The following is a 24690-nucleotide window of genomic DNA, read 5'->3' as shown; positions in this document are numbered from 1 at the left end:
ATGGACCTACAACAGTGGATTTCGTTATGGTATGAAATAGAGGAAATAGAGATCTCAGAATTGCAAGTAACAAATATGATTTTGATAAGCACTTCTACACAGAAAAATAAGAAATTCCTAAAAACTTTTCCGTGAAGCGCCTTCCTCGTCATGTCCTGTATTACTCTATACTTATAAATAATAAAAAAGGAGACTGATAACAGTAGCTTTATGTAAGCAAGCTTAGAAATCATGCTCAGATAAGTGCTTTTGACCTAAATCTTGTAGCGCCTCGATCTGACATATAACCCCACAACTGTGAAATTCTGTATGAGATTTAGCAGTTTGAAGCTGCCAACTGACCCGGCCATAAAGCAGCCAGAGATAAGGATTTAAGGTACGATATGATACAATTAGACATTCACCTCCTATTTATTTCACTCCATTTCAGTATTTAACCTACTTAAAAGTTGCAAGCTTTTATTAAAAATGCTAGTGAGATATATTTATACGCAGCTAACAAAAACAAGAAAAGACTCTCCTAAATTAGATTTCCATGAATGAAAAGGGTAAACAGGAGATGCTCCTGCAAACCTCTTCTAGGCGTGCAGAGATAAAGGATGGTTCTACCACACAAAATAATCAGATACAAAAATAGCTGTTCAGAAACAGCACACCTAAGGAGTACTTTAATCAAACATTTAGGTTACCTGCCAAAAGGACCATGATCTCTTCAAAATGCAATGCGGATTAAAGTGTTATCTAACACAAGCAGAAAACTAACCTTGGAGTGGAAGTTCGAAATGTGTTCATCATAATTTTCATGTCTTTGGATAGAGAAACCAGCTTTTTCAGCTAGATTGCAAAACTGGTTTAAAGTATTCCCTCGGAGTGGAGCAAATACCATTGCTTTTCCCTGGAACATTAAAAAGAGAATTTATACATATTTAAAACTGGAAGGGAACCAGATATAACATACACCTGACTAAGCTTTTAATACATTCAGGCTAGAAAGGAAATTGTTCTCTTGGTTAAACACTAAAATGGGGTAATATGAATAATTGTTCAAAATATGCAAGATTTCTGTGATTAAACAAATGCAAAATAGAAAGTAATAAATAAATATTTTCTTTAGAAAAGTGCCAACTGCCAGACATCTGCTCCTTTTCATATAATAATGATGGCTATGAATTACCAAAATAAAACACAGAAAAAGCATACAAAACATACACTCAATGCAAAATCTATTTGTTAGCTCATGACCATGCAAAGACTGTAAATACTGATTTCTTTTTTTCACTCTCCCACATAGAAGAGTACCCCCCATTTGCTATCAGTGGAATTACAGCAGTGTAAAACAAGGCAAAATGGGAAGCAATTCAGACCTAATAACTGATTTTTTTGAAGGTATTTTAAACTACCTGAGCAGCCAGCAAAATTTGACCTGCAATTGGTAAATTGCATTTAAAACAGGACTTAATGCTCTTGCATAGTAATTCTGGATCTTTCAAGACAATGAGGCCATTTATGATGCCCAGGAAATACATTATGGTCCATTTGCTAATTTTTTGTTCATCCTTCTGTATTTAAGAAAGCAGAAATGCCTGTACCTTGAAATGACAGATTTTAGTCAGTCCGTGCAAAGTACTAGCCCCAAACCTAACCTATGTGATACAGCATCTCTTGAAATCTTACTTGCAAAATTAATTCTAATTGGCTGAATGCTGTGTTCTGTCACATGGAATGGAAATTGGTTGAAGAGCTGTAAACAAAGGTTAATACCAAACAACAGCGTATCACACCGAGGGGAGCCACAAAGTTTACTTGAGTTCTTGTACTTAACTTCTATATTCATGAGAGCTAAGACTAATTTGTGAGGTGCTGTAATCAACCGAAGAGACAAAAAAGGTATTTTCAGGGACCTGAAGGAGTTACACAATGATTAGAGGCTGTAGAAGAATATTTGGCTTGAGAAAATGCAACCTTGTATACCACAGGAAAAACTGACCAGAAGAGAGAACTTCAACAGCAACTCTGGAAAGTCAGACTGCTGACACAGATACTTAGTGAGGAGGAGAGGGAACAAATCTGTGTTACAGCTCATGTACACATATGCCGAGACAACATGCAACGAGGCAGCAATAAAAACTCTACACTGGTATCTATGGTACTAACGTGTTCTTAAAAGACCCCAGTCATTAATACCACAGCACCGTATTTATTCTCACAATGCCTCTGTGAGAAAGGAAAATACTGTTATCCTCATCTTTCTCATGGGAAATTAAAGCACAAAGGAGACACAGGGCAATATCCAAAGCAACTGACTTCTGTTGATTTGTGTAGCTGTAACTTTAATTCTGTGGCTAAACATGAGGTGCAAAGGGGTGTAAACACCCACCCAAGGCACTGGAATTGCTCATGTAAATGTTAGGTCTGAATATAGGCTCAGCTCAGGATGAAAAACATTAAACACAGGAAATTCACAATCAGTTCCCTCACATCCTTGGCACGCTTTAATGTCATCAGAAAGTAGTGGGCAGCAAAGGAAGCCTTCAGCTGAGGATCCTCCTCCTCCTGCTGCCACCCCACACTCCGCAGAATGTTATTCTGCAGAGACCTTTCCTGGCATGAGAAGGATGAGACTCCCCTCTGGAGTCCCTCACCTACATGGGCAGCTTCACAGACAGGGCACTACAATGGGAAATGTGTTCCCTACCCAGGCCTTACTGACCACACGATTCACATGGGGACTTCAGGAATGGCTAAACCTTGTGAACAGAGACTGCTGGAGGCTGCACGTCCTACACTGGTTACTGATCCAACAGCTTCAATGAGGAAGCAACGCTCGTACAACAGTACCTCCTTAGAGATTTCCATTTGGAGTCAGCAGACCATGCGGCCATTCCTTCTCATAAACTCTGTAGATGACTTCACATTTAATTTGAAAGAGAAATATAGTAAAATAGAAATAAATATGGCATGAAATATCTCTCTAAACCAGGCTGAAAACCTTGAAATAACTTCAAAAAAGGGGAATGGACTTTTATGGAAAACATCACACTATTACTATTGGCCAGCTCCTTAGTTGGTGTAAAAACCCACTCACCTATTGGAGTGTGCATCTAAAACACCCGAGCATTTTGCGTTTGCTCATAAACCCTCAAAAATCTTGATTTAACACTACAATAATCTCATCAAAACTGGCAGGCACCGTGGAGGTTCTGTTGTCAGGCCTGGTCAATCATATTCTGGGTTTAAAGCACTTTCTTGTCAACTGCCTGATCTCTGTAATTCTGTTACTTGTTCTGGGGCTCCATTCACATTTCTGGTTTTAAACTGTTTTTCATTTGTTGGTTGCTATACAATAAAAACAACTAGACCAGTGGCCTGGAGCTACACCTGATAGTCTATCCCAGGTTCATTTGATCTGAATGCAAAAGTGCCTCCCAGATTAGGATGATGTTTAAAGTTCAAAATAGCTTTTTCTCAGTCAGGAAAATACTTGTGAACAAAACACACAAGAAAATGTCAGCTGCAATAGCTTGAAGTGTCACTAAAATGCTTCAGCAAAATAATGTGACATGTTGGACATGACTATGACTAAGTTTACTCATGAACCATTATTAAATGCAGTCTTATTTGCTGGTACTGATTATGGCTCAATAGCATCGCATTGACTTCACTGGGATAGGCCACAGAAGAATCAAAGCCTTCATTAAAAATGTTTCTAAACAGGAAAATACACAAGCAACTGCTTATTCTGAGACTGAAATGACAAGTACATTTTAACTATAGAAAAAAAAAAAAAACTAAATGCTGGCAAGTCAAGTAGCATGCTTATAAGAGGAATAAAATACATACATTGAAGATAAGTTTTTTTGGTGTATGATTTCAGTGCCTAATTCTTGGAATTGGTTTACAGGTGGCATTTGCATTTACAACTAATTCAGACAGAAACTGCAGCCCCCAATAACTCTGTGGGCTGCTTATTTCTGCTTGTGGGAATTTCTGGTCCCCTCTTCCTGTGCCAATACAACTGTTCATGCAGCCATACTGTGAGTCAGATGGCTGAAACAACCAGGGTCTGTCTCCAAGAAAACAAAAAGTTACCTGAAACACATCACTCTGTGCCATAATGATTCTAATAGGAACAGGTAACACCCTTAATGAAAAAGGAAATACTGCAGATAAATCAATCTCTTTTTAACTTAACAGTAAGAATAAATGTCCTGTTCTGCATTTGCCCTGCAAGACAGTTTTGTAAAGATACCCATAATTTTCTGTTTACTGTACTTTTTCTTTCAATTTTGCTGGTTATTACTTTCCCTGAACAGTTCTATCCTAGGCTCACTTGAAAGATGTCTTAATCTAGATATGTCTTCAATTTGAGATTGTTCCTCTATCAATTGGGCAAAACATTTCCAGTAAGGAAATGTAACTTCCAAACTGGAGACAAAATAAGGCCTGCAGAAGAGTGAATTTCATCAAAGTAGCTTATGACTTAGATTGGGCATAAAGTAATGCTCCTAAACTATTCTTTATTATTGCAGCTGGCAAATGAGATCACTATTATTTTTCCCTTAAAGGCCAAAGTATAGGGCCATAAGTAAAGTTTCCTCTGATGTTAACCTGAGATTTATACAGGCCAACTAGAACAATAAAAATAATAACTATCTTGTGGTTGCATCTTCTCTTGGAATCTCAGTTAAGTATATGCTTATATTTGGGTCTTTCAAACCATGAAAGCATATGCTTGAAGGCATCTCTGTTCAACATGTCCTTTTGGGACAAGGGAGCTTCTTTAAGGTGTCTGGGTCCATATTCCCAGCTTCCAATTCAAGTAATAGTTTGCTGTCCTCTAAGTTATGAGTTACAGTAATTTGAAAGGCCATGCCAAGACCGGTTATCCACCCATATAACCATCCATAAAGAGGATTAGGCAAATTACTTTAGTTAAAAAATACAGTTTGGACAGTGGTCCAAAACTTTGCAACCGGAAAGGAGCAACAATTTCCCAAGCTAGCACTGCTGATAAGAAATAGGAATCATAGCCTAAAATGCCTAGCAAGTAAGTACAGGCTATGCTATTCATCACAATAATCATAAGGAACCCACACAAGGAGGGCAGGTGACAAAAAGCCATCTCCATTCCATCTACATTCAGAAAGACTGTAGTTCATTTGCTCTGAAAAACAAAGGCTTATTCTGAATCTGAATTAGCTGAGTGGAGTTAAAAAGCAACAAAGTCAGGTCAGTCTTCATTTAAAATCAGGTTATCAATTCCTAAAGTGTCTATAGATGGGAACTTGAGCTACAAACACTGCTTAAGATTCAAGCTGCCTTACTGTCAATGTTTTTTAAATCAAATTCTCTGGTTGGGCTAATCAGCCCAGGTAAAGAACGCATGTGTGAGTGCATACACAAATGTATTTGTGTACTCATGGTTTTGGCAAAACAGACCACCAGACCATGATTAGGTATAAGCAGAAGACAAAGCAACCAAGAGCTATTCTTTCACTCTAGAGGCTCTAAGGCAGGTCAGTTACCGGCGCATCTCTTGTACACTTTTCCTCCTGACACTCCTACCCCTACTCCCCCAGTATCCTTTCATAGAACCTTAGCACCACCTAGGTTGGAAAAGACCTTTAAGATCATCAAGTCCAACTGTCACCCCAGGCCTGGCAAGTGGCATCAGTACAGTGGCGTATGGGGCTACCTGAAGAACCAGGTATGGATATTGATATGGGCTGAAAAAAAAAGGACTTTTTACATTTTTTTAAACTGGAATCAGCTTTGATTATCTTTCATCCCCAAAATTATTGCACCCTGACAACTGACGATATATTATGGAAGTCAGAAGGCATCACCCTGGGCAGGAGCTGCTTAACCTCCCCTTGCTGCCAATAAAAGCAATATGTGGGTAACCTTTTCCTTAGTGGCTACATTTCTCCTGTCTTCCTGGCAGCCTTGCCCAGGCGCTCATTAAAATAATTCAGTCTTAAGTAACTTGCCTTAGGTCACTCAGGAAAGTCTGTGATAGAACCAAGAATAGAAACCTGATCACTCTTAGCAAAGAATGGGATTACTTACATGGCTAAAACGACTCAGTTTCTTAAGCCTTTGCACGTTTGGGTCTTCTGTGCCTTTTACAGAGAAAATCTCTTGTACAAAATTACAATACAATTTTAAAACGGAGTTTGGAGAATGCACTGCTAACATGAAATACTTTTGCTCTGAAATGGAAAGTTTACCTTAATGGAAGATTTCTATGTTAAGCATTAAAGGTAAAATTCCTGTTTCAAAATTCCTACCTATAGCAATTACTTCACATGTTTCTCCTATTTGAATATCTTCTTTTTAATTGTTTTTTTTCAGATTCAACATTATTTGTTGGTTATAAGCATATGCATATGACAGCATTTTTCTTCCCTGCAGGTCTCAATTTAACAGCTTAATAGATTGAAATCAGTAAAATATTTCTTTAATGACATTCTTGTAGAACATGTAAGCATTTTATGAAAAGCTTTATTTTATTATATTCCAAGGCATAAAAAATGTAAACACAGGAGAAAAGTTTTAGTCTACAATCTGTGCATAAGGGTTTTGCTCATTTTATATAAACAGAAATGAAAAGAAAAAATAGTCTTTCATAATAAATAAATACACAATGACAAAGGTTACAATTGAAGGGATTACAAATGACAGAAGCCAACATAAAAACTTTCAATATCGTACTTTTACTTTAATACGAAGACATTATTATCAAAGGAAACTACTTGAGAAACGCTTTGATAAAAATAATCTGACGCTATCTTTGAAGCGGTTTCATTTATTTTACTACCCACTGTGTTCCTTATCAGAAGGCCAAGTATAAGAAGTTTCCTAGTTTATGATTAGGAAAGAATCTGATAGATTAGAAGACTCAATTGAAGTTGGACATAATAAGTATTAAAGTATTACATGACATTAATCCTGCCATTCCATTACTCTCTCAATCATTGTGCACAGACTAATTATTCTGAAGCCAGTGTTCAGGAGAAAATAGAAACATACTTACACTGGGCTGGAGTAATCTCTTTATTGCATCAACAAGGCTAGCTCTGTACTGGTCCAGAAAGAGACTGACATTGAGAAGAGAAGAGAATCCAGATTAAAATGGGTTTTCAATACTAATGATACTAATGCAGATAAGTACAAGGCTAATTACATATGTTTACACAATGCTGTAAAAGAAAAACTGTGATCTACATTTCTGCCCAGTTCAGGTACTTCTAAATATTATGAAATACATGAAACCAAATATAATCTAAACCAAAGCTAAAACATCATCATGAACAGATATTTATAGCTGAAAATCCCAGATCACACAGGCTAGCTACGAAAAATACTACCATAGCAGAAATCGGGATCAATAGACAAAGTTAACATTTTACACGTTTTTTTTCTTAATACAAGGTGGGGGTGTGGAGGTTTTTTAAGTGTTTTCTATTGCATTTCAGGTGTTAACTATTAAGAGTATTTTTCCCTTTTAACTTCACAGTTGTTGCATTAATTGTTAACTATTATGCACATTTGTTCTTTTTATAAGTCTATCTCTATCACTGTAAAGATTTACAAGGCCCTCCCTCCTCTCTCCCTCAAACACTGTTGTCCTCTCAAAAGTGAAATCCTTCATCTCCAGCATGGGTCTCACAAGGACAGCAGCAGAGTCAATTTTCCCATGCGATGTTGCCAACATGCTCAGCCCTATTTTGGCGTGATTACCTCATGATTTGAGGGGATAATTCATTCTTCATGCCCCTCAGTACCTTAATGTATACACTAATAGTGGCAACCAGGGTGCCAATCACTCTTGACTAGATATTTGTGGACATGTAGTTACTGTGGATGAGAGCGCATTTACAATGGTTAGTGAACAACCATCGGACAGCAACTGATGCCTTTCAGTCCTTACTACCATGAGCTGCATTTATATTGGCAATTCAGATGAGAAACTCTGTCAAGCAGGCCACAAATTCTGTGATTTTTTTTTTTCTTCATTCTTTTTCATGCCTTCTCTGCAATAAAACTGCTTCCCAGCCTGTGCCAAGTTTGAGATCCACACTACATGGCATTTTGTCTATTCTTCATGATACTTTGCTTTCCTTTATTCTTAAACATCTCTTTCTGAAGAGATGTGGCTAATTTTTTTCCCAGGTTTGAAATTTCTTAAAGAATATAAAGAATATATGGAAACAGCTAAGAGAAAAAAGTGGTCTGCAATCACATGCCAGTCCCTGAGAACAGAATGTGGGGATATTTAGGTACGGACACGCCAGAGCTACCAAGGAGTACATTACTACAATATTACATATAATAGCATCAAGCAGCTATGTAAGAGCCTATCAGGAAACTTGGCAGTGACCAAACTTCATCAGTAAAATCTAGCAGAACCTCATATTGTTGAGAAGATGCAGTAGACTGGGTATCTATACTTTTCTTAAAGAACATTTCATAGAAAAGTAGTACCTTTTGAATTTCTTCTCAAGATACTGAAGTGCTAGCTAACAATTTCTCTGATAGCCTGCCCATAGGAAAATGCAAGCTTTAGCAATTGGTATGAAGGCTGCCCCTCAGCCTTGATTAGTTTTACTGCAAGAACCTTACTGAAAAAATGCTTGTTTGAATTTCATTCATTGAAACAGCAAGTGATAGGTCTAATACCTCCTGGGAGTTTTAATGACATTCACCTCAGGTAGATTCCTATTCAGATAGATAGCACAAGACACCACTTCACCATGAACTTAGCCCCCTGCAGAAGAGGTGGAATACGGTGCACGAGTCGTCTCCCAAAAGAATCACAGGAAATTATTAATTTTCTTCAACATAAAACACTGCAAACATGCACACATTTAGGAGTGGCTGAGATCCTTTGTAGACAGAAGTACACTGAAAATGAAAAATGCATCTATGATATTTTTGATTTCTGAAAGCAGTGTAGTGAAAACATGATTTTGGGGCAGCTTACCAGCGCTAAATTCCTTTTTAATGGAGCTGCATACCATTCTCTCCTTTTACAATGAGATAGGAGCACAACTGCTGCCACCAATCTTGTTCCTTTATAATGAGGGAACTACAGGCCTTTGTTCAGCAGAAACTGAGTGTCTGAGAAGTTCAAATGGTTACATGACCTGCTACATTAGACAACTTCAATAATACCTTTTCTGTCCAACCCCAATTGAAATTTTGGTGCTATGGGAGGTTAACTCTTAGCCCTTTCAGCTTAGGAAATCCAGATAACCTGGGACGGTTGCCCTGGGTCTGCTCCCAAATTGTCCCTGCCATCCGAAAAGCCTGAACCTGGAAACAGGACCTTCTTCAATTAAAATCATCTCCAATATTGCGATTTTCAGTCTGTTGGTCTGTGAGCCACATACTGTGACCAGAGGGAGCACAGAAGGCTGGAAGCAATGTTAATGCAATGCAGTGACTCCAGGGAATATCTCCATCCTCCCTCTGAGTCAAAGGATGCCTTGGATGAGGAAAATCTTTTCTTAAAGGTGTCAGATAATCTGTGCCCAGCACAGGATCTGGACCATGCAAGGAGATTTAGTCACACAATTTCTCTTAGCAATAGAATTTGTATGACTAAATACTACCAGAGCGTACTGAAAATGTACCCGAGAGAACCCTTTAAAGCTCACACCAGCTTAGTGAAATTAAATAATGTAGTGTTCTAAATCGTTTACACTCAGTTCTCACACCTCAGTTCAAATTTGGCTTAGCTCGCCATTACTTTAGTGGTAATGTCTCATGTTTATGTAGTAAGGACACTGTGAAAGCAGTAGCTCAGGAGAGGAACAGCAAGGTTTTCTTGGGTCAGAAGGAAATGTGGATCACAGCAGTAGAGAGGCAAGAACACAGTTGAGGATTCAGACCTTGTTTAGGCAGGGCTCTTAACCTGCGAAATATGAATGAACAGGCAGGCAGTAATTTTAGATTACTACTAAAACCAATATGAAAGTTGATATCAAAACTGTACAGAAGTAAGAGTCAGCCACAAGCAAACAAATTAAAATAAACCAAACCCAGTAGATTCTCAGTTTGCTTCATGCTGATACCCTTTCATCTTGTCCCTCGCAGTAAGAGGCATATATTTTATAGGCTACGATGTGAACTTATTTCTCTTTTTGCATGCTCTGCAACTGGTAAGAGTTTAGTTTACAGGTGTACTTCAGACATGACTATATTTATACATAGTGCCTACTGAACACAGCCATTTATCTTTCTGTTCGCCTTCAACCGCATGGCTGACATAAACTGAAAAAAACCCTTGCTTCCATGTCATCATATTCCAATGTACTTGAAAGTGTGTGCAAGAAATTAGGCTTAACACAAGTAATGAATTTAAACTGAAGAAGGACAGAGATCTGACTGTGTTCCTGCCAAAAAAAAATTCCTTATATGAAAAGAAATGCACTAACCAAGATGAAATTGACAGGTTTTAAGCTAGTCAAAGAATACTTTTAGTTCAGTTCTGCATTCCTGGTGAGTCCATGATTCCTCACGATTTCAGCAAAAAAAGGAAAGTAACATGGGATAGTCCCCCCTGGTCTTCACTGTGCAAATACTGATGCGTGTGCCAAACTTTAAGAATACAATCAGTCTAAGTAGAAGGGGATATTCCGCATTTCCAAAATGATATGGGGACCTAGACCTTACACTGTCTCGACATTAAAATTATTTGTGAAAATATTTTCCACAAGAGAGCGAAAGACAAAGGGTTTTCTATTGGCTCAGCCTTCAAGCTCCCTGGATTAAAAATTTCAGTAACATGTTTTGTAATAAAGGATATACACCTCCTTTTAAATAATCAGAAATCTGAGGTTCTCAAGAGCTTTGGAAGAGTCTTGTTTGTGGCCAGTCCATGCCAGGCACATGTTATGTCTCCTCCTCTATTCACACTCACTCTTACAATTCCAGCACCTGCATGACTTTATATTCACAAGTGTAGGGCAAACGAAAGTCTAAAATCCTAGCAGCCCTCACCTGGCCTTAAAATTGCCCCTCAAGAACATGAGGTTGCTGCATATACTTTATAAAGTTCCATTATTTTGGTGGTTTTTTTTCCAGTGTATCCTTCTTCCAGGTGTAGCCTCACCAAGATGACTTTTTTTTCCTCTTATTTTTATCTCATTGTTGACATTTTACAAGTTATTTCGGAACTGCTGAACCATGAAACTATTTTTATTGTCAAAATCCTGAATGGTTAAATAATGACCAGCTTTCACAGTTTGCCTCTTATTTATTTTATAATCTAGTTGAGCTACTAAATTTAACTGTTAACTAATAGACTGTCTGTTCTGGGAAATAACTTATTTTCCACTCCTGCACACAAGCTTTAGGAAAGTCTGATGGTAAATATATGAATATAAACATATTGCTGCTAGTTGTAATCATGCACATTTTTACTTGAACCTCCATGTGGATTTGGAATATGTTTATGAATAGAGCTTGTTTTCATGTAAATGGGATCAAGCAGTACCACTGGTTAGCTATTCAGAGAATCAGACAATATCACCCTTGCTGGAAATACTTCAATGAAAATTTATCCATGTACCTAATATTTGAACTCAGATTTTTTTTTTTTTCTTTCTAGTTCTCTAATCTCAGATTTTATTGACTGACAATGAGCTATATGATGGTGTTAAACTGAATGCAATCTATTCTATCTGTTTTTATCACTGCATACTTCAGGTTTCAGCTGAGGAGCTAGAAGAAAAGAGAGATTTTTCTTTTTTTTTCCCCTTTTCAATAGCAGCCCAAAAATTTCAGAAAGTAAAAATCCTGCCAACAGTTCTCAAACCAAATCTGTATCTCAGACGAGAAATACATGAAAATGCAAGGAAGATTCAAGTTTGATAAAGCATGGAACATTTCCTCTCCTCCCCGCCCCCCCCCCCCCCCCCCCCCCCAAGCCTTTGCATGTACCAGAACCCCCAGTGTCCATAATTAAAAGAATGATTTCTAAAAGAAACAAACAATGAAGGGATTTTCATGCTTATTAAACTATATATATGGGCACTTGTGGTAAGAAAATAGGGACAATTTGTGATGCACTTTAACCTGCACATTTCTATTTATTTTTTAGAAATCTATAAATATTTATACGCTTACCTGCATCTTAAGTGCTTCAAAATAAATGTACAAAATACAGGGATTGAAAATGCATTATGTATTTTACCTGTCATGTTTGATTCTTTGTTTCCCAAGGAAACTACACTATTTCCAAACAGACTGTGAGGACTATTAGGCAGGAATATGACTGAAAAAAACCCCAACTTAAGTCTTGCTCCACTCTGCTGTACTCCCAGCACAAATAGGATGACATGGTGTGAGTATCAAGAATACAAGTGATGGCACAGCCAGGTTGTTTTGATATTTGTGTGAAGAACAAATTTAACTCTAAATCTCTTGGCAAGACCTTGCTTCACCCACATAATCTGGAGAACATCCATATGTGAGCCTTGTCTAAGCCTCCGAGAAGACTGCTGCCCTCCTGCTCATGTCCGCCAGCACTCTGATCTGACTTTCATACTTAATCTGATCTAATCCTGTCCAGCATTAACTTCATCTGTGCAATGAAACCTGGAGTATCCATTCTAATATTTGGTGAGGAAGGCATTTACTAAATTACTTGCTGAAATCATATGGTGTTGTTTAGCTCCTTATTTTAATCAGATGATGCATCTCTGGGGCACATTATCAGCGATTAGTTAGAAACCCTTCTCTGCCCTTTTTGGGAACAAAGAACTTTTCTGAAATCAAATGCTAAGAGAAACGAAGCACTGTTGCATTCTGTCAACAAACAGGTATTAGAAAAAGGGGAAAAAAAGATGACTAAACACACCTTCTCCTGTGCCATACAAAACCAGTAACTTTCCTGAAATCTGAATTGTTCACTTAAATAGCAAAATATCAAAGGAAAAAAAAAAAAGCTTTAGAGGAATATTTTAGCAGAAGCCACTTAAAAAGCACATTGTTTAAAAAGACAATATACAGCTTCGTATTTCCTTTGCCTTTTTCCTTTAGCTATTTCTTAGTAAGGTGCAGAAATCTGCTGAACCGAGCTGTGCGAGGAAGTCTCTGTTTTTGTCAGGGTTCGGTTTCTCACAGCAGTTATGTGCAACAAAACACAAACAGCTTTTACTGGTTTGGACATTTAATGGATCAGGAGCAAATGTCCGTGAAGGAGAGAGAGATTCATTGAAAAATATCGACTCTTTTAAATAAAATTTGCAGATCTCTTTTTACACCGTCTCCGTTTCTGTAACACAAACGATTGAGAAGGTACCCTTTATAAAGTTGGCATGCAGCAAATACAGCACGGCACGATTCTGCAAATCCAGCATCCAAAAAGGGCTGTGTCAATAATCAAATCCATGTGCATAAATCATTAAACAATACAGCATATTGCAACATGGATCTATCTACCTTTTCATGAATTAAGTGCTGTACCCTTATTTTTCCATTAAGAATTCTCTTACAATTACCACGTGCCTGTGCAAATAGCATAAAGCCTATGTCTACAAATATTGCTGTCAAATTTATTTAAGAAATAGAATATGATAGGGGAAAAAAGGGTTATGAAAATCTCTTTTTCCCTTGGAAAGATTTTCCAGGGAGCAAAAACCATATCCCCTTATATCAATAGTCAGATCTTTCCTAAGAAGTAAGCTAATTGAGCTGTTTGTGTTGATAAACTCCCTTTTCTCCAGACTGTTCCTCACTGAGCCATAATTATTTGCAATTTGCCTAAGTCGTCCATTTACTGATACGTCAAGCATGAAACAGAGGCAATTCCAGAAAATGGAAATGCTTCTCAAAATCAATCTTTGGGAAATAATGTGGTAGAAGTTACTGTGTGATAGAAGACTACCTTATAACTGTCACATGGAGATGAATATTAATTTGTTGAGGTTAAGGTGGCTTTGTGCTTCATTTGTTGACTTTGCTTAGCCATCAGCAAGCAGCACAGTACAATTACTCCAGCAAAGCTATTTTTCTAACATGAGTTTTATGATTTTTATGTACTTACCAGTCAGCACACATAACAATGTCAAAATGTCCTTCCAGTTGAGAGACATCTGTCTCATTATCCCATCGTAAAATGCTAGAGGAAAAAAAAGATTAAAAAAAAAAAAAGGAAAGAAAAAAGGACTTACATTTTTCATCTTGAGATTTTTAAAGTATTAATATTATTCTTATGTGACACAAGTGTTTTAAAAAGTACATGCTCATTACTTTCAAAGATGAATGCAAAAATATTATTCTGTACATTTTTAAGGTTTTAAATTTTAAAGCTAAAGAGCTGGTTTTTATTGTAGCAGAAAGGCAATCCACAGTGTCTGATGAGTGAATCACCAACAGACAGTTCTGAATTAGTGACACATGTATAGCTTCAGATTTTCACCCCTTAACACCACTGCACGAGGGAGTGAAGTCAAAGTCTCGACAACCTGAATGAAACACAGATTTACAGGGTAGATGTGAATTCATGGATCTCTGTTGCATCTGGCAGGCAAGTCAGTTGTGTTTCTCATTGATGAAGTGAGCATTCACTTGGGCTGGAGGGAGGGGGGAGAGGGTGAAAAAATGCCAAGCTTAACTTCAATGCCAGCTATGTTGCCTCAAGCAAGCGTAAAAATACAGCAGTGCTGACTCTGTCAACACCTATTCTCTCATAGGTGGCAAGTTATTTAATTCTTAGGTACCCACATGCACATGTGTACAAAGTTCTTTGTTTATAAATGCTGCTGATTTACATAGCTGCCATGAGGAATTTCAGTACTTTGCTACCATTTAAAACCCAGTAACTAGTACTGGAACTTGTACATACTTAAAATATTATTATTCTATGAAGATTTAAAGCTGCATTTCTATTTTTAGGATATTAAAAAAAAAAAAAAGAAAAAAAGGGATCTATCCTTCTTTTTCATTTCCTGGTTATTTATAATAGAAAGTAGATAAATATTTATGGGAAAAGTACTTGTGGGGGAAGGGTCTAATCTGATCTTGTCAGGTTGTGCATGCTTATCTCAGTTTTGTATGAGTCTTGACCAAACAGACCCTTTAGTCTTCCTGCAGCTATAATCTACTTCTGGTTAAAAGCCATCTCCATTCACATCCTACTCCTAATATTTAACTGAGGATCAGTTATAATGTGTTCATTCAGAAATGTTCCCTAAGTATACAGGAAAACAGGAAATTTTATACAGAGACTATACTACATGCAAAAAAAGGCCTGAATATGCAGATAGATATAGTTATGGTACCACAGTACGTGTTTACATGTGCACTGACATGAAATTTGAGAGAGAATGCTCTTAAAACATGGAAATTATGAAAGGAGAGGCCCAGTTAAGTTGGGAAAGCGTTGATTATGTGGGGCTCAGTATTACTGAACAGATCAGGACTCATTAGCCCGTTTGCCCTCCTGGAATTTACGGACACAATCCAAAGAGAGAAAGGAGTAGATTAATTTAATTTTTCCCCCTCAAATTGAAAGTAATCCAGATTTTAGAAGCCTAGGTAGCTTTGCATACTGGCACGCAGCAGGCATCTAGTAGTGGAAAGTGACAAAGGAGAGTTCTCACTCTCGGCTGCTGACTGCCTGCTGGCTACCAGCAGCTTTTTCAACCCTGTTTCCGTGGAAACTTAGGTTAGAATGGTGAAAATTAGGTAAAGGTAAGTTTTGTGGGTTTAAAGCACGCACTCTAATACTTTAAGAATCCTGAAGCAGAACTGGAAATTGGTAGATGAACTGTGAGCCTTAAATGGCCACCTTTGGTTCTCATTGCTACAGAAACAGAGATCTGATCAGTACCACTATAGGGATTTGAATTACGATTTTTTTAACCCATATATTTACTACACACACCGAGTTTGGAAGGCAGCACAGGTGCCTCCTCATGGAGAAAACCCCCACCTCTCTCATGTTACTGTCAGATTCCTGCTAAGCATCCAAAACCCAGCATTTTCTGTGCACACCTACTGCAGGCACAAAGAAGTTTGTGTGGGTAGGTAAAAGCTCAGAAACCATAAAGCTGAGCAAAATATGGAACTGAAGAGTTGCCAGGAGCATGAGCAGTGGTGCAACGTGACTGGTGTTTGTGCTGTTGGAAGAAGTGAGCTAAGGGGCCCATAAGCCAGTCTTCCTCCATTTTCCTGATCTAGCACCAGGGCTACTCTTGGTCTCTAGCTTCAGTAGAGTTGCATCCCTGAAGGCATGGTAATTAAGCAAGGCCAACAATAAATTTACACACAATACCTTCAAAATCAACTTAGCCATGTATTTTCAAAAGGTACAGGAAAATCTTTATCCCTCTGTTGAAATAACCACGTAAACTAAAGATAATTTCCATAAAACAAATACCAACAGGACTCTGATCTCGCTCAGGATGTCTGCACACTGGTGGGAGAGATGCAACTACAAGCTGCATATATTTATCCATGCTATCTTTAGCCGAGTGCAAGCATGACTAGTAAGGGAAGTGCATCCAGGGTACGTGAAACTCAGTACTGGCTGCAACCTCCAAAACTGTTTCGCTGGCTCACTCTGGGCTACCATAGCTACACAATTACCCATTTGATGCTTCCACAAATTGGCATGAGGTGCAACCAAACATCTGCACCTGCACCTGCACGGGTAAAGGAGGCATGCCCCTGCGTATCAGGGAATCAGAAATGATCTGCTTAGAATCAGCATTATTACATCATTGACACTGATGTCAGAATCTGCTACTTTGAATTCTAGTGCTAATGAAAGCAGTGAATGAGAGTCAGCAAGTATATAAATACCATCAACTACCCATACAAATTCTTGCAATCCAAACACAATTCCTGAGTGTGAAAGACAGAAAAAGCCACTGATACTGCAAAACAACTCTGAGAAAGGTAAAGACGTCTGTATGTGTACCTAAATGCATATATCTATTCGTAATAAAGGGGTGAGAAACAGTATTTTTTTCAGGGATTATTGAGGACGTGACTCTTGAACTTTAGTGGTCAGACCTGAAAGAAATATCGAAGGCACCATGAAGTAAAGGCTGATTGCATTTCCATTTAAAGTAAAGCACTGCTAGGAAACCCAGGAAAGTGTTAGCAACTGAAGTCTGAAAACCTCAGTCTTCATGAAGTTTCCTTAAAAAAAAAGGCATAAGTGTAAAAATACCATTCCACAAAGTCTTTAAATCACTAAGTATGATGTTGAGTGCCAACATGAAAAAAATGCAAGTCTTATTAATATTTTCCTCTTATTCCCTTTCCAGTGATGCTAAATCAGTTTTCAAAAGCCACTTTTCTTCCAGCAAACTAAGTTTTAAATATGTAATACTTTAAAACCTTTCTTTTGAAGATGCTACAGTATTAAGAGCTGAAATAAATTTGTAAATTTGAAAGATGTGTTTTATTCTGTATTTCTGTCCAACCCACACATCAAAACCATACACAAACCAAACATATTTCAGTCTGTGTAAAGCCCACTCTTGGCATTATTTTGTGCTGGCTTATTTAACTCATGCAGGTTTAGTTTCTTGAAATCGAAAACAGGTAACTCAGCTTCAGCAGAAAAGGGTTTGAACCCACTGGAAATATAAAACAGACTGGGAGCTTTTCTTGGCTACAACAGGAATGCTATAAAAATAAATAGGATGTGAAGGAAAACCACTACTGCACTGTTCAGCTACAGCTGAGGTCAAACTGATGGTGGCTGAAACCTGGTACCTGCTAATGGCTGCTTTATGGCCTGTATCAAATGCATTTGATCAGTTTTCAGAAGAAAAGTACCCACGTCACAAATCTATTACTACAATTAGCAGTCTTGATGGTAGTCCTAGCAAAAAGGACAAGGACTGAATGAGCTATGGAAAATGAACTATCCTCTCACCTGCAGAGGTGGCTTTTCCAGGTCAGGGATAAAGCACACTACCAAAATAGTCTGAGAAAATAAGTACTGACACTTTAGTTTCCTAGGCTGTATCTTAGAATCACAGAATCATAGAATAGTTTGGGTTGGAAAGGACCTTAAGATCATCCAGTTCCAACCCCCCTGCCATGGGCAGGGACATCTCACACTAAACCATATCACCCAAGGCTCTGTCCTACCTGGCCTTGAATACAGCCAAGGATGGAGCATTCACAACTTCCCCGGGCAACCCATTCCAGTGCCTCACCACCCTAAGAGTAAAGAACTTCTTCCTTATATCCAATGTAAAAGTATTCTAAAGTATTCTACAGTATTCTAAAGCAAGAAATTCATTAGAAAAAGTCAAACCACCAAACAACACAATCAATTTCCTCCCTTTCCTCCTCCCCAATTTATATTTTAAATAGAGAAGGAAGCCAGAAAATGTGATTAGGTCAAGATAAAAAGTGTTATACTGATAATTGAACAAAAAGATCAACTAAGAAAACAGAGACTTTAAGTACTACCAATATACCCCCAAACAGCCCCTCATATTTCAAAAGGAAAAAAAGCATAACAAAATAGCAAATGTTGCAGGGATAGTTATGGCAGCCAAGGCTGCACTTCCCCTGTACATTCTAATTTATGGAGGATAGCCTGACAAATGTCGACACTCTTTCTTACACTGGTAAAATATCTCAGCAATCTACAACAAAAGACTTGATTTTACCAGGTTTTTATTTCTCACGCAAAATTCCTCATTCCTATTATTATTCAACTTCTGTTATTCAGTGTTTGTCTTCCCAGTGTGCCTAGGCAGGTAACTTACATGAGAAAAAAAAACAGGTTAAGACTCTGATTGTTAAAACTTGAAACAGTTCCAAGTCCCTCTGAGATGTTCTTGCGATGAATGGCATAGGCTAGAGTAGCTCTCAACTTAGTGGAAAAGCAGTTGTGCAGATAAAGACAAAAAATCAGAATTAGGAGGAAGGACAAAAGACACTAAAGCTTTACTTGCTTCAAGATGTATTAATAGTTTCAATAAAGATAAAAAGATTTGTCCCACTTAGCAGATGAACAGCTACCAAGAACCCCCATCTACCCACCTCTTCTTTTCATATTTTAATTTAGGCTTCATTCTTTGAAAAGCATTATCATTGGTAAGCATACAGGTTCAGGTAGAAGATTTTGTCTGGGGGTTTATATGACTTTTTCTATGACATTAACCAAGCAAGTTCATTAACACATTAACAAAAGGCATCATCGGGATGTTTCGCCACACCTTGATCTTTGTTTGAGATTCCTTAGTTTTGTATAAAGATCAAGAAGATGGATTTTAATCTAGCGAAAGAGGCAATATGTACACCTATCATTACAGCTTCTCTGAAGAGTCTTGCACATTTGCCTACTATAATTTCCCCATCTTTCTCATTATATTCTCATTAGGTTGCTCTTATTTCTCCCCCTTCTTTCACCTCTGCCTTTTTTACCTTTATTACTTCACTTTACTTTGTATTCTTATCCATTATCTCGTTCCCTACAAGTGCATACCTTAACCAAGGTTAAGTTTTCAACCACAAGGTATGCAGCATCAAACATGCTCCCTTTCCTCTCAGACTTTTAAGCAGTTTGAACGTGATACTTACAATTGCTGATGGGCATTTCCTTCTAACAATCTTCTTGCAGATTCTGGCAACTTCCACATCATTTATCTTTGTTAAACTCTGCTGCTCAGAATCTGCACTTTATACTCATTCTTCTGGATCCTTGTCTCTTCAGCAAAGTAAAATCTTGCTGTTCATTAGAATTTTTCATTCCACTATTTTCTGTCTGGGTTATTAAATTGTCTCTTACTGGTTTTTATTTTTTCAGTGTGCTCTCCTAAAGATTATCTTCAGACCTTTCCCACATTTCTGATAATTTCACAACGTTCCACCTCAACCTCTCCCTCTGAATTTTACTTCTGGGCTAGGTCATCCATAGAAGCTAAACCCAGCTACTCATTTTTGGACTTCACACTGTGTATCCACTCACAACTCTCAGTTTTTCACAGCCCCAATGAGAAGCTTATCACCTCTAAAGTACAACAAGGCGTTGTTGTTACATCCTTTTCTTGATCCCTTTGGACATAACCATTAATTCTAGTCTGTAATCTAGACCTAGCTCAGACCTCCCTCTATATTTGCATATCTCAGCTCTTTTCAGATTTTGCTTATTCACTCTGCATAGCATCTCTAAGAAGCTTCTTACCTAGCCACTCAAACTCTTGACCATGTCATCATCACTTCTATCTTAACATCACAATATTATTCTCTCTGCTCTTAGAAAAGAGACTTAGACTCAAGAAAACGCAGTCTTGCCCTATTAATATTTGTTCAGTAGGCTGCTGTAAAGATTGTTTTTCTTGCCTACAACTCTGATCTTGTCACCTCTTTGTACTCCTCCAGGTAAGTTGTAAGTCTTCTTTTCCAAATGCTTCATAAGAGTTTACTTCCATATTTTTATTCTCTCGTTCAGTATTGAAAGGGCAAGTCCATTCTTTAATCAGACTATCTACATCTTCCACTTTTCAAGCAAGCAGCTTTAAGATTTTCTTCCATCATGTTATCCATGAACATTCACAAACCTGCTTCGTTATCCTTGAAACTACATTACAATAGCATCTACAAAGACTGAAAAGAGGCTAGGCTGCTCTTGTGCCTCCAACTCTGTCTCTCATGTCAACTACAGTCATCCTCATTGTCCTTCCTCACCATATCTATCTCTAGTCTCTGACTGTAGACTCTTAACAGAAACTGCCTTTTTGCTCTGTGCTTCTACAATGCTTGGTACAACAATTCATGATGAAACCTCATCACATTAATGTAAAAGAATGTAATGAAAAAGAAAAAAAAAAAAATCACCAAAACCAACTATTGGTCCCTTCTAACTTGAGATATTTTATGATTCTATGATTCTACCTAGGTTTTCCTGCCTAAAATTTCCTTTCCAAAAGTGTCTGATAAAGTTTCATGTTTCCTTTATTCCTTATTCTGAGAACACATTTTCTCTCTTATTCTGTAAAATGTATTTTGCTAAAATTCAGATGGGAACATTACAGTTTTGTCTTCAAAAATTCTAACACTTCTAAAAGTTCTAACACTTACACATTTGCTGCTTACCAAAAGCTGCTAAATTTTTGGGACATAATAAATACACTGCATGTAAATACAACTGTTGCCGAATAAAGTTTTGCATTTTGTAGACACATCACTGCCCAACATTCAGCACATTCAGCGAGAATATCTTGTATAAAAATGTTATTAATAAAAAAATACCAGTGGTGTTTGTAAATTTGCCTGTTCACATCCCTCCTCTACATCAATTAGAATCTACATTCTAATTCAGTTTTTATTTAGGAGACTGACTAGTGTTTTTAGCGAGGTCCATGTAGTTCATTACACACAAAATGGGTGGTTCTTACATTCTAATTCAGACTGATACAGTTAAAAGAAAAAAAAGACATAATTTCAAAATGCAAGACAGCGTAAGCCCATGTGGCAAACCTTACTGGTAGGATCAGTGAATGAAAGCTATGTAAAAGTTTGTTTCATGAAGGAAAAGAAGGCAGCTTTTTGCCCTGTGGAAAATAGTCTATCCATGAATGTGGGGAGGATAATCAAGGGAACAAGAAGAAAAACCAAAGAATGTGAACCAAACCAGGTGGCTCCAGAAGGACTGGACTGGAGGAAAAATGAGAAAGAGCAGAAAAGATGTAATTCACAAGTGCTTAAATTCTGAGGGCAGAAGGGACCATAATAAATACCCAAGATTTCAAATTTCTGTATCAAGCCCATGTATCTCAGGAAATTAATACACGTTTCAGAAAGATATTGAACTTGATTTAAACATATTCACTGCTTAAGAAGCTATCACTTCCCATGGAAAATGTTCTACTGTATTATCATTCTGTCAAATCTCATTTTTTTCTAGACTGAATTTGTCTAGCTTCAATTTCTACATCTACTTGTAAGCTAGATTAAAGAGTGATCTTCTATTAAAGAATATTTTTTCCCCCATGAGACTTTCAGATCAAAATCAATTCATTTCTTCACAATCAAGTCATTTCTTTGAAAAGTTAAGTAAACAGAGCTATTTAATTCTCTCATTTCCAGACCCTGATTCACTCTTAAGCCTCTTTCGTGAACCCCACTCATTTTCAGTATCCTTGGTTAATGTTTGAATAACTGAATATTAATTGAAGATTAATGACTTAAACAAAGATAACACTACGAGCATCATTTTGTCAAAATTTAAAGTTTGTTCCAACTTTCCTATGTCTGTGGCAAAGATTAGGCAACAGCGCCCGTAAATAAGAAAGTGTGCAAAAGGTGCTCAATGACTGCCTATTAAGGTAGAGCCAAGGCAGACAAGGAAGGGTAGATAAAGATTCAATGGTAACAACATGAACCAGAACACTATGCAAAAGTTGGCTAGTCTTTCTGTCCAGTCCAAGAAAGTACAAGAACAGTTTTACCAAAAGCAGGGTTTTTTAAGCTAAGAGACCATAATAAGATAGCCAAGGATTTGATCAAGATGTACTTAAAATAACGCTATGCTTTCAGCTAGCACCTAGCTTTTCTCTCTATTCTCTCAAACACCTAGAATTTCCCCTACAAAGCTTGCTATCTTTTCAAGGTTTTTTTTTATATATTCTTATGTGGTTGCATAAAGAAGGCAGATGAAGCTACAGTGCAACTTAAAATAAATTGCATCTCTATTAAGTCAACATAACTGGGTGAAATACACAAATAGGACAGGCTTGGAAGTTCATGAAAGTCAGCTAGTATGACCAAATGGTAAAAAAAGATTATTTGAAACAAGATGTCATTCCTCCAAAAGCTGAAGTTGCACCCAAAGAAAGGATCAGAAAAACAGAACATTTAATATAATAATAAAATTAGAGAGGCTAAAAATGAGTGTACTCTTTTTTTTTTGTTCTAAATATTCCTGCCAAGATAATCAGGACACAGAATGAGCACTCAGAGAGGATAACGACATTTCAGAGATGTGAAATTCCTTCTTTGCATGAGTACAAAGAATTCACTTCACTCTGGACAAGAAGCCTTTTTTGATGTGTCTTCTGTAAAAGGCAGTCCTGCTTTATAAACCTTGGGCTCTTCAAAGGTGTCACCAAGTGTTCAGATAAGGGTGATTTGGGTAACACAGGCTGCTTCTGATTTCAAAAACTACTGGCAAAGACCCTCACCAACAACATTTAAGGAAAGTAGGCAGCCACTGGAGAAGAGTTGTGGCATGGTTACATAACAGAACAAAATACAGTATGATCAGAGGTATGGAAATGGTTTCCACCTGAGTTGGCTTTCTGTGATAGAGTGCTACAAATTCACAATGGGCATGAACAGACGGACTGTTCATTCTTTCTTCCCACACATGCATAAAGTGATCAAATTAAGAGAATGGGAACCAGAAACCTTTTCTTCCTTACCAAAGAGCAGGAAACATTCCTTTTGGCAGCTCCCTCCTTGCCAATAGATGCTGTCATGCAAGAGCGTTACATGAGGAGACTGGAAAAGTAGTCGGAAGAAGGGAATTCCTTTAGGGTTGCTAATCTGACAAATACAAAAAGTGCAATAAATATGTCTCCAAAAACCTTGAATTTAGCAACATTCGGATCATTCTGATAAATGAAAAGCCAGTCTTTATTAAGGCTGTCCTACATTGATGTAACCTGTTGCATAACCAGTTGAAATCAGAAAGCTGGCATATTTGAAGAACACTGCAGTAAGGTAAAATATTCACACGTTGACAGTTACAGAGAAAGAGGTAATAAATGTAAGGGTGGAATGAGGATACTATAATTCAATGCTTTATCATTGAGACATCCACAACTACACTGATGCCATTTAGTCTTTAGAAAGATTTTCTTTTTAGGTTTAATTCTAGAAGCTTATAAATTCATTACATTTCTAAGGAACACTAAACTCATGGATAAGATTAAAACCTATCTGTTAAACTTCAAGGAGAAGGTTGTCACTTTTGGTCACGTTGTTATACATTCTTTATGTGGATTCTAATGTTGACCACTGAATGAACAAAATATCTGATACATTATTGCTAATCAAATCAAATCAACAGGTCCATCACACCACACAAGCATTTCTCTCTTGATGTACTTGTTTACGCTCTTATGTGGAACGTAATCTCTCTAAGACAACTCTTGGCAAAACAATAACATTTGTAAATAACAGCAAATTCTTCTGTCCAAGTCCCTGTTTCAGGAAGATTTTCACATTAAAAGAGCAGAGATTCCTTGATACTGTTATTGCTAATTTAATCATTAGTGATCATTCAAGACAATGATATGATGCATGTCAAACTAACAGTTGATGGTACAAATGACGGCTATCAGGATAACTCATAGGCCACTCGTATGTGGCCTACAATGTGATTCATGGATAATTTCTGAACTGTGAAAAAAAAAGATTGTCAAACCCATACATGGTATTAATACACCTTAGTATGGGAAGTCATTATTAGTAACTTGGTGGCATTACTGTACCTATTTCCAGTAAGCATAAGCAAGAAATTCTGAACATACCCACAGAAGCTAAAAATAAAATAGAATTGTATATCCACTGCTGAAGTAAACTGTTTACTAAATATCTATTATTACATTATAACACGTAAAATGACAAACTGCCAGTTTGGCTTACAGTACAGTACTTTTAAACAATAATCAAGAGTTGGCAGAGAGCTAGATAAGT

At 37.4% G+C, this 24690-nt stretch overlaps 1 protein-coding gene across 3 annotated transcripts in view; it reads right to left on the bottom strand.

Moving 5' to 3' along the window:
• The window catches only part of CAMKMT (calmodulin-lysine N-methyltransferase), a 209080-nt gene that overhangs the window by 5673 nt on the left and 178717 nt on the right, over positions 1-24690 (bottom strand). For 2 of the 3 annotated variants that reach the window (XM_061475528.1, XM_061475529.1), the window contains exons 8-10: positions 14057-14131; positions 7037-7100; positions 764-895 (exon numbers count right to left, since the gene is read on the bottom strand). In XM_061475528.1, the coding sequence (XP_061331512.1) occupies positions 764-895; positions 7037-7100; positions 14057-14131 (271 nt within the window). Of the gene's footprint in view, positions 1-763; positions 896-6069; positions 6123-7036; positions 7101-14056; positions 14132-24690 lie in introns of those variants that run through there. The other variant, XM_061475530.1, reaches the window with a different exon arrangement.

This window comes from Pezoporus flaviventris, unplaced genomic scaffold, assembly GCF_033815535.1.
Source record: "Pezoporus flaviventris isolate CSIRO_AGI_PZ_B2104156 unplaced genomic scaffold, CSIRO_AGI_Pfla_v1 ptg000083l, whole genome shotgun sequence".
In the NCBI taxonomy this organism is placed as follows: Eukaryota; Metazoa; Chordata; class Aves; order Psittaciformes; family Psittacidae; genus Pezoporus; species Pezoporus flaviventris.
The sequence above is the reverse complement of the archived record's forward strand: the minus strand, read 5'-3'. Positions and strand labels throughout refer to the sequence as shown.